The 11,245-nt window shown below is 45.0% G+C and overlaps 1 protein-coding gene across 2 annotated transcripts in view; it reads right to left on the bottom strand.

Moving 5' to 3' along the window:
• Positions 1 to 1,107: 1,107 nt before the first annotated feature.
• The window catches only part of IFT43 (intraflagellar transport 43), a 45,850-nt gene continuing 35,712 nt past the window's right edge, over positions 1,108 to 11,245 (bottom strand). For both annotated transcript variants that reach the window (XM_075103544.1, XM_075103543.1), the window contains 4 exons: positions 4,180 to 4,252; positions 2,694 to 2,769; positions 2,282 to 2,344; positions 1,108 to 1,453 (listed from right to left, as the gene is read on the bottom strand). In XM_075103544.1, the coding sequence (XP_074959645.1) occupies positions 1,343 to 1,453; positions 2,282 to 2,344; positions 2,694 to 2,769; positions 4,180 to 4,252 (323 nt within the window). In that variant the 3' untranslated portion in view covers positions 1,108 to 1,342. The remainder of the gene's footprint in view (positions 1,454 to 2,281; positions 2,345 to 2,693; positions 2,770 to 4,179; positions 4,253 to 11,245) is intronic.

Here is an 11,245-nt window from a genome sequence, read left to right as displayed (position 1 = left end):
CTTACCTGGGAAGTTTCTGTTCATACCAAAATAGGTTTATCTGCTCAAAGACTTTGGGATTATCCTCCATACACTGGCCTCCTAAACTTCTGTCTCACCTAGTTTTCTATTTATCAGGGAAATTTCTTGGTTGAAAAAAACTTAGTGTCTCCTTGAGACAGATGAGCCTCCTCTTATTTTGGTGGGCTCTGACTGGGAGCCCATTACTTCTCTCTTATTGGTAGAATTGTCTGGCCTACCAACTCCGATCTGAAATTTTGCAGAGTACTGGCTTAACAGTGAGTTATTTGACCTGTCCTGCTGTCAGTACAAGAGTGAGAATGCAGTGCTCTATTAGACCGACTAAAGAAGCGAGGAAAAGCAGCCCAGCAAGCCTTCCTCCCAGCAACTCTACTGCTCCCCAGAAGCGTATAGGAAGATTCTCCAGCGGCACAAGGCTTTGAAGGACATTGGGCTATAAGTCAAGTTACTGTTTCCTGCAAGTAATGACCATGATCCTACAGGGACAGGGCATTAACAGCTAAATGGAATTTTCTTTAGATGACACTAAGAGCAGGTTACTTGGTTCCAAGGAGACACCCACCAGGGAGTTACCTTGTTTCAGAGCAGCAGGCTCCATTCTTCCACGTGCATGGAATAAACAGTATTTTCTTTGCAAACTATCTGTTGCCTGAAGCTATCTCCGTTCAGGCTGTGATCTCATCTGATTGCAAAAGCTAAGTGGGGCTAGGTCTAGTCAGAGCTTAGCTGGGACACCTCAAGGGAAAAAAGAGGTGCTGTTAGAAGCACTGTTGGCAGTTAAATAGGTGATGCTGCCTCCTCTGAGTCAATACAGAGATTCCAGGAGAGAGGTTAAAATAGCAGGGGATGGCTGGAGGCTGCTGGATTAAATATAAATTGGGTAACCGACAACTTGTGGCATCTGTTGTGAGGAAGACGGTAATCTTGATGTCCTAAGCAAACAAATCTGATCAGCCTAAGCTTCTCTGATAGCCATCAGGGAAAGCCACACTCCATTGTAAGATGGTCCACTCCAGAGAGGCTGCAATTTCATAGAGGAAAGATCAACGGTTGCAGTTATCTGTGAAGGTGCTAGTGAGGCAGAAGTGACTGTTCGTAAGTAAATATTTTATTGTGTTTAGAATTCTTAATCTATTTTGAGAACAAAGATTTTTATTACAAAATCCCCAACACTTCTCCCGAGCCAGTTTTCCTATGAAGCAAAGTCCTACTTATTTTCATGTCTGAAATAAATTCTCAAATACAAACAAGTGAATAGAAAATTAAAGTGCTAACCTATTTACAGGGGATGCATATATGAGATGTCTGGTGTGCTAGTGCTCTAGGGCAGACTGAAGTGGTCCTCTCTCTCAGACTGTCCCAGGTCCCACTCAGTCACTAGTTCTGAGGACATCTCTGTGAAGAGATGGTCCCAATCCCAGCTGACATCATCCTACCAAAAGGAAAAAGACAAACATGCTGAAATGTTACTGGTGACACTCAGAGGTCTCTGAACAATGCCAAATATTCAAGATGAACAGCAAAGAGAAACTAAGTGGCAACCACCCCTGCCAGGGAAGTCACAGATTCAGTTGGCTAGAACAGGAATTCTAGCCAAAATGAAATGTGAATCCCTCCTACAATTTAAAGATTTTTACAGAATCATTCATGTTCCAAAATTCTGCAAAGGACAGATTTTTTGATAGTTGTTAATCTTAGGTATTCCCAGGCAGGGCGTGAAGAGGAGCCATGAAAATCTTCAACCCTTCTGTGCTTCTGCTGAAGCATCTGCAATTCTGAGCTGCAAAAATCCTTTCTTGCAAGTCCTGACCTCCTGCCTCCCCATTTGTATTGAGGTTGTTCTGTCCTGCTTTAACACGCCCCTCTGCCCAAACCCCAAATGCTTTCTGCCTTTGTCCCTCTGTATTGCCCTGCAGTACTACCTGGAGCTCATCGTGGCTACCAAAAGACAATATACAGAGCACTGTCTCTGCAGGGATCTGTGTCAGTGCTAGGCCCTTCATATTTTCCTTAATAGCTCTTTCACACTGAAGGGGGCCAATCATAGTGATGGCATAATCTCACACAGAGAAAGCCCTATATATCCTTAAAATAATCTGCTGGGGAAATCAGACCTCCATCTTCTTAGACAAGCTCCTCTTCACAGGCTCCTCCTCATCTCTCTCCTCCACCCCACTGACAGAGGCTTACTTTCCAAGTATAGTCTGAGACACATAAAAAGCTTTTGCTATGTTGGTGTTCCCACGATAGAGAGACTCACCTCTCGTAGTTCATGCTCTGGAGCCAGAACTTTGGTGAGAAGCTTCAGGTCAACCTCTCCATCCTATGAACACACACAGTCACAGTCTTACAGGCAGTGAGAAAGTGGACACCATCATTTCACTGGGTAGGTCTTGCTAGAGATAGGCACATTTGCCTCATAAGGGACATACACTTTGTCCAGGACAACAGCAGGAGCCTCATCTGAGCAGCAGATACCATACCCACGCTATTTACAGACACAAACAAGCATGAAGGCCACACTGCAGAGAGGAACAGACTTGAAAGCAGACTGGAAGTTGTTTGGATGATAGTGCTGTGTATTTTATGAAGCTGAATACAACTGTGGAAGGTGAAGGGAGCCTGAAAGGAGAGGGAGTCACATTGATCACCCTATAGCAACATCCGCTTACCAGAGTCTGAAAGGCAGCATACTTCATAAGATCTTTGTCCAGGTCATGGTAGGTCAGCACTCGGTTCACCTGCACACTGCAAACAGAAAGGGTCAGTGAACAAGCCTGGGTAAGTGTGGAAGCACATCTGAGAAGGGTGGCATGAATATGAATCTAATGACACCCATCTCAATTGTCCACATCACGCATGTGGACTCTTGAGATGGGTGTCCCCAGCCAGAAGCAAATCTTATTCAGCAAATGAACAGTCATTGACAAATCTGCATGCTGGGCTGTGCACATGCATAAAAATAGGATGTGGAGTGACCACAGACTCCCTCAGAGAAGCCAGCACGCCAGAGAGATCCACAGGCTAGCTGCAAGGGCCAGAAAGAAAACAGGACTATAGTGAGCATTGGAACAGCTCCAGCAGGTTCTGAGACCCCCACCATATAAGCTGCAGCATAGTACGGACCTTGTGATTTCCATGTCTGAGCTGAGTCACAGCTATTAAATACAATTTCTTAAAATGTAGCTTTCAAAAAGAAACATGGCAGGGGACAGTGGGGGGGGTGTCAGTAATACACTGTTGTGCCATACTTCCCTTCACAGGTGATGCAATACTATAGAAAAGACCTATATTAATTTAATTTGTTCGTGTTCGTCCATGAAAACTACTTGTCTTGTCTATCGCAGGGAAACTATGGATACAGGAGGAACAGATGGTATTATAAAAAGAGAGAGAAAACAGAGACATGAACTCTGGTGAGAGACAAAGTAATTTTAAATTTTCTACTATAAAGTGTCATTTATTTTTGTTAACAGCTGTTTAATTACAATACCTACTCCATACTTGTGAGAGAGGCACCTGTGGTCAGGAGTAAGATATCCCACCCCTCCAAATAGGGACAATAGAAAGCGCAGTCTGTGATCTTGGCAATAGGCCCAACAGGGGAGAGAAGACTTTGCTGATACATTTAAGATAAAACTCCCAAAACTTTCATTTTTTAAAACTTGCTGGTCTCCCTTGAGCTAACCCCAAAACTATTCTGATAACGTCTTCAAACATCAGGATTGCTCTTTGCGAATTAACTAGGCACTTGAGTAAGAAGGATATCCTGTGGAGGGCAAAGCAGCCTACAACTGTGCATAATCAAAGTCTACATGATAATAATGTGTACTGGAGGCATCTGAGGTTATACAGGCAACCTTAAATCAAGCAATTCCTAACTTTCAAGAGTTTGATTTTGCAACATCAAACATGCTACTCTAATGTAGTTTTTTTATATATAGAGAGAATATGCAGTAATTGCTTTCTCCGTGTAATAGGAAATAAGAAGTTTGCACTGTTCAGCTTGGAGCCCCACTGCCACAATACACAGCATCGAATCCTGCTGAATGGCACTGCCACTGGCATCCAGAGAACGTGAGATAAGATGGAGTTTAATTTCACCAGCCATTTCACACTGCTGATGAGATCCTCAAGAACACCTGGCAGTGCTCTTACCTGGGGGGAGCTGCCACTTGCATGGCCAGATCTTCCTCCTGGACTTCCTCCAAGTCAGGGATCACAGGAATGTCTGCAACAAGAGAATGCAGCAGCAAGAAGTGGGGGGTGTTAAGCTCTCCTCTCACTAGAGACAAAGGTTCCCTTGCTTCACAGATATGAAACAGCCTGTTTCTTATTAGAGAAAAACACAAGAGAGTTATTTAGCAATGACTAAAAATATATTGGTTAATATTAAAACAAGGCAATAAAGCTTTGAAGCTTGGGGTCAAAAGAAATCTTGCAAGAGGAGCAGATTTGGGCTGGGTAGGACTTCATAGCCATGGACTGTGCATTTGAACACAACCTTGAAGCTGAAAGAAGGCAGCTGCACTAAACTCCGCTGCCTACTTGCCATCATCCTAAGACTGGCAAGAATTTGCTTGTTATGAGGTGTGTTATCATTTGCTCAGTTCAGCCACCAGTCACCTAGACTCTGTAAAAAATGAAACGTGGAGCAGAAACTGGGAGAAGCCATGCTGAAGGAGCTGCTGGCTGGGTCTCAGACTGCAGAGGCCTGTGACCTTCCTGATAGCTCAGGAAGGAAGTGCTGGTAATCTAGCAGATACAAAGACTAGGGAAAATGCACCTAGCTGTAATGTCATAAACCTTTTCGTGATTTCTAGTGTGACCCTGGAATGGCTGACATCCAGGTCACTGGGTATTCCCAGCACAAGGACTGTGGTTACTCCACCTAAAAAGGATGCTAGAGCCAAAAGAATGGAGGAGAGGAAGAACTGGGTGCATACCATATCCTGCTAAAGGAGCAAGGCTCTGGGAGCATTGCATGCTTTTGGATTTGACAAAGTCCTGTAAACAGTTGGAGATTGAGAGAGCAAGAATGGAGAGAGGAAGAGGTAACTGGAGGCACAAAGCAAGGACAGAGTACACCAGCACAGAGCTCCTTTAAAGGTTCAAGGCCACAAAGGCTCTGCAGAGATCCTGAGCCCTCAGCTGGTGGAGAAATTGGTGTTTTGGCTCTGGGAAGAGGTTTCATTCGCACAGTGTGCAGATGCTGGAGCGAGCAGGCTGTTCCCAGCTCTGCTGGCGGCATGGCTATGCTACTGCTGGACAGCAGCAGGCGGCCGGGCCTGGCTTTGCCCCGTTTTGCAGCCCAGGCTGAGATGAATATTCAGGAGCTGGAGAGGTGCTCCCACCTGTGGCGCTCAGGGCTCCAGGCAGGATCTGCCTGAAAAGTCCCTTGTCCAGCTGCCTGTCAGAGCTTCGCAGGCTCTCAGCTGCACTCTGCTGCTGAACATCCACTGCACATCCCCCCAGCTCACCGGCCGGCGGGGTGGGAGGCAGCCCTCGCCCAGCTGCGGCAGGACACGGGTCAGCCCGGGCCTTGGCGCGGTGGCTGTTTGGAGCTGGCCACACAGTGGGATTTCTTGCTAATTGGCTGCCTGGCGGAAGGCTGAACGGGACAGGGGCTGCCGCGAGAGCCTGGCCACAGTGAAAGGCAGTGACAGCTTGGCTGGCCTCAGCAGAGCTGTGCCTTTTAGCTCCCCAGCTGCCCAAGGAGCAGGTGCCTGCAGAGCAGCTCTCTGACTACAACAAACTTCCCAAAGACGTTTAAAGGGAAATTGCAGCAACAAGCCCCCAGGCTGTCCCTTAGACAGAGGCGGCATATGCAAGAAATGCATCACCAGTCAACGTTGGACATTTGGGGCAGATCTGTCCGCCCCCTGCTTGTAGGAACAATACACAGAAGAAGCTGCTATCTTACTGACTTTCCCCTGCAGGGGCTCCCAGCTCTTGGTAAAACTTGAGGCAAAATGCAATTACAGGACCAAAGCATCTCCATGGACAGACAGACTGACCTGTGGAGGCAGCTGGTAAAACCTGCTCAGTGGTGATGTTGGAGAAAGCCCCCATATATAAGCAACAAATACCAAGGAGGGAACAGACTGGTGAGACTGGTCCAAGGGGAGGAATGAAGCGCTGTACAGAGGTGCCCTGTTAGGTCCAGGAAAATGAGCATGGGAATGAGAAACAGTCTGATCTCTCTTGAGCTAATTTATCCTTTTCAGCAGGAGACTCTGAATGTTGCGCAGCAAACACAACTAAATAAAGAACTACCTGGGAACAGAGCTGCCCTTGCCCATGCAGGAGCATTCCCTGTAGCAGGAGAAGGTCAGATCCTTATCCTCTTTTGACAGCAGAGGTGCAGAAGGTGTTTGCAGCAAACTGAATTTCTTCACTTGGTGCTCATTTTGGCAGCTATTTCTGGGGTCTTCTTTCATGGTTCCCTTTTGCTTTTGTTGATCTCTTTTTGCACTGGAGAAAACTGTGAACTTAGGGCCCAGATCAGTGATGACCCTTCCACTTTTGCAGGTTCCCAAAGAGTCCTGGATCTGCCAGTGCTGGTTTTATCTCATTGCTGTTGAATTCCATGGAGACATTCCCAAACCCCTTGCAGAGTGCTACCTCTACTTTGTATTAGCAAAATCCAGTCAACCACATAGAAATTCTTTCCAAAAGAAATTCAAGACCCCAATATTTTACAGGCACTTTGAAAAATATTTCAGACAGAAGAGCTGGAAACACTCTGGGGACTCCTGCCAGCCCTTCCAACAAAGGCCAACACATGCTTGTTCTTACTGCAAACTGTGGATGATTTTGTCCATTTCTAGGCAGAAGCAATGCTCTTTAGGACTGTCAGAGACTGACAGGAAACAGAACAAAAATGTCACAAATTGTAAGAAAATATCAGCTCCCCAGGCTAACTGCTATCAGTGGCAAATCAGCCCTGAAATGTTTGGGTCTTTATTTCTCTTGTTACTCATAATTTCCTCTTCCCTCTGCCAATTCCCATGGTGCCACCTCTCTAGAATACCTCTCCCTTCTCTCTCTGTACAGTTTGAAAAGCGTCTCAGTTCTCACTTTATCACCAAGAGCCCAACCTTTCCCCTCACTCAGTCTCCAGCTCCTTAATTGGTTGTGTTGCTCTTCTTAGGACTCTCATCTTTTTTTCCAGTAAGTTCCGGTGATACAGCCAAGTCATGGCACTATGTCAGCTGCAGAGGGAAGAAGCTCATGGGCTGCAAGAGAGTAGGCGTATGCTTTACTTCTAAAATCCCCATTAGCTGCAGTGAGTTTACTTACATGTAACATTAGTACATGCAGAAATGTTCACAGGACCATGTCCTCCCAGCCTCACACCACAGCACTCATACAGCTTTTTCCAACATCAACGTTACGTTACAAACCCATGCTCTTTGTGCTTTGTTCTGTGACCCACTTTTTTCCCTCCTGTTCAGTGTGAGGCCTTCAGATCGTTTTCCATCACACTGCTAAGCCTGTGGTTTTGGTACAGAAACTTGACACATACTTTACTGTCCAGGCTGTCATGCCTGAATTCAGTGCCCAGGTAGGTAAATTTTAGAAATTACATGTATAATTTACATATATATATATATGTAAATATGTTATTACACATATATAATCTATAACATAAATTACATTACATAATAAACATGAAATTACATAGAAAACAATGTACCTACATGCTAAAAAGCCACCTGGGTGCAAAAGGAAACACCTTCACAGATACCACGTCACTGCAATGAACTGAACAAAGGCCTGTGCATTACAAAAATAAAATATTTTGTAGCTGAGAAGAAGGGTTAGCTTCAAAACCTGGTAACAGAATGTGTTTCTCTGCAGTCTAGCTCCAGGGTTTTTTGGGGAGGGGGAGGTTGCATTATTCAGCTGCATTTTGAGGGAGAGAGCAGTTTCCATAGTCTTTAATATCAACCAATTTTAATGAAAACTGTAGGCAAATCTCAGAAGCAACACGAAAACCTTACAGCTTCAGCTGTTCTTCTCCCACTTTCCTGCAGACTGAAATCAGAACTGGTGTGATACTAACAGTAAGAAACTTTTATATTAAAGTTGAGTTACTGGTAAAAAGTATTAAAAAGGGGAACAAATTGAGTACAAACCATCTTACCAACCTTGGTCTCCCAGCTGGCCCCTGAACACCATGCTGCAAGATACTGCTACCTATGCCACCTCCCTCAACCAGTCTCCTCCAGAGAGAACTCCTCTGAATCTCCATTTCATGTGGCAGATAACATTCCCAGAGTGAGTGCTCCTAAAAATGACTCTCACTCTCTCCCTGAAGCTGAGTATCCTCCTTTCATTTTAGCTGAAGGGAGGGGAGAATAGGTAGACACACACGTCAGATAGTGTTTTACAAGCAGAAGAGATGACTGTATGCAACAGAAGATGGAGGGGGGAAACATAAAAAACTCAGTACATGAAGTGACCTTAAAGAGGAATGGATGAGGCTTCTCTCTATGGCTCAAAACAACTGGTAACAGAATAACACAAAGCCTTTCCCCATTGATTTCTCAGCCCGTAAAGAAACAAGATACTGGCTTTAGAAACTGCTCATGGTAGAAATGCAAAAGACTGGGTGAGCACCAAATGCTAGATGACCAGTGCAAACTCCCCTCCATCGCCCAGATGATGGTGAACAAGAGCAAACAAAGAATGAACCAAAATTAATGTATCCATGTAGAAGTTATGGTGGGGTAGGAGATACCAGTACCAAATGTTGGCTAACGGGATTTATAATATACTGCACCAAACTGATGGACTCAGAACATCTAAGGCCTAGCATACAATAATAGTATTTTTATTACAATAAAAATACTTTATTTTCATTTTAATGTCATTATTACCATAGCTGGATTGACTTACAAAAAAAGAGCTTCATGACTAAGTTATGGCAAGACACTAATAGCATAAGGCAGAAGTGTGTGGATGGTAGGAAGAAAAGAGGAAGGGGAAAGACTAAGGGTGACGCTTGCTACACACAGATAGCCAAGCAAGGAATGGGGGCTTTTTAAGTCATAAACAAAGGAGAGCTTTACATGTTCATTAGAGTACAAGCAGTAACCATCACCTTTTCTACCTCTTAGCAAATAACTTACCCACAGCTGAGGAAGACAACCACAGAAAGCACCAGGCAGGGAGGTAGAAGGACCTGCACCACCTTAATACCCATTTACTCCTGCAAGCTGGTGAATTGCACTTCCCCACCCAAGCAGAGCTAATTTTTGGTTTAGTAGCAACGCCTGCAGGCTCGGACCCTTAAAACCCTGCAAGCTCACAGTAAGATCTGGTCCTAGCCCCAAAGAACAAAGTTCTCCATTATATACAAGACAGCACATAAGTGAGGACAGACAGAATCAGATCAGGCAATAAATCAGTGGCAGAGCTGGATCTAGAAACCATGTCCCAGGTCAGGCCTGCAGTTAGTCAGCAGTGTGGTTGCTACTTTCTCCCTGAGCTGCTTTAAGCGTCTCACAAGCCAACAACCTGACAGGCAAAAAAAAAGGCTCAATCTCCAGTGGTCTGATTTGCCTCCCCAACTGGGTGAGCGTTTCAAAGGCCAGTTCAGAATGGACTTTCTTGCAGTGGGGACCGTGCTGCCCTCCCTGTCCCCATACCACCATATCCAGAGAACACAAAGAGGGTACTGGCTTCTGGAGCTGGCAGTCCCCTGCCACTAAGCAGGCATAAGAATGAAACTAACTTTAGTTTAAGTTACTTGCTCATAAAATGTAAAACTGAAATAATTACAATATCTCTGCTGCTGCAAAACTTTGTTTTACTGAATGCTGTTACCTTCTGCATTACGTTTGGGGAATTTTAAACAGGCAAATGGAAGAAGGTCTGATTGAAGATGAAGTTAAGTGAAAGAAATTGGTCTCATTTAGCACATGACAGGATTCATCTGTGTTCCCAAGTCCACTGAGGTAGCATCATGGGCGTTTCATATTCATGAGCTGCTGCGACACTGTGTCCCCTCATTTACAAAGCACCGTGTTCAGCAAATTCTGTCCCTGTGGACACTCCGTGCATTTCATGGTCTTGTCAGAGAGACATCAAACACTTCAGTAACCAAATACCAGAAAATGGCTTTAATTAGCACATCTCAATGCAATAAATAATTTTTCTCTCCAAGTGGAAAAACGGAGAATTAAAAAAAAAGAAAAGAAAAAAGTGGAAAGCAACAGGCAAAAAAAATCTTCAAAAAACCATAAGGAACAAGGGACACAGACAGCTTCTGCTGAACACACAAACAAGCTTGAAGACTCTTGGAAGCTTTCTCAGGAGAGCAGCAGGCAAATAGAGAGGATAAAGAACACTTCTTTGGATGCTTGGGCATTAATTTCATAGGGATGCCTTTCCCTGAGTGAAATTGCCCTCCTAGTAGGCCAATGTGGAACAGCATACCTGCCTGATCAGCCTGCAGGGAGATGAAAACAGTAGAGTGAAAAGCAGTACCACAGCTAATAGGGCACTTCCTTAAAAGCCTGAGACAAGCAGAAGATAACCTGAGCGTCCCATGTCCTAAAGCACACTTTTGAGAAGAGAATGGCAACAGCACAACCTGGCCAAGCTGATGGGAAAAATCACCCAGTGAGAAGGTGCCAGAGGATTCGTAGGATCTAGGGGAGGTCATGCAGTAGATTCAGTACTGACCCTCCAGCCTTGCCTTAAAAGATTATGCACTTGCCTTGCATCAGACAAAATGATTTTTTCTTCAGCCACCGAGCTCTGATGATACTGTCAGCTAGACGGATGACTGGCAGGGCGGTCAGGTGGTCCATTAGACACTCTACTTGCTTCAACAGCGTTGTGCTTTCACAGACTGCTTGGCGTGGCATGGCTTCTTCCTTACATAAGAGCTTGCTGGGGATGGGCATCAGGCATATTTGCTACTTCCTAGGGCTGCTACTGACACAAAGCCTCTGCCCAGTTCCAAGCCCTGGGAAGTGTGAAGAGACACAGGGCACAAAACAGCCCTGTCAGATGAGTCACTGGGCTCAGTGCAGGGCTTCAACAGCCAGTAATCCATGGCTTGTGTTATTCAAGAAGTAAGAGCAGACAATGATGGCTTTAAAGATGAAGAATCTTTTAATGCATAGGTTTGTTCACCAGCAGCAGAAGACTGAAGAGACTGGAGGACAGGCTCAGGACCTGGAGTCCACAATATTCCTGAGGTTATCAG

The sequence above is a fragment of the Phalacrocorax aristotelis genome, chromosome 9, assembly GCF_949628215.1.
Source record: "Phalacrocorax aristotelis chromosome 9, bGulAri2.1, whole genome shotgun sequence".
NCBI lineage: Eukaryota > Metazoa > Chordata > Aves > Suliformes > Phalacrocoracidae > Phalacrocorax > Phalacrocorax aristotelis.
Note: the sequence above shows the minus strand (reverse complement) of the source record. Positions and strands in the feature narration are given on the sequence as shown.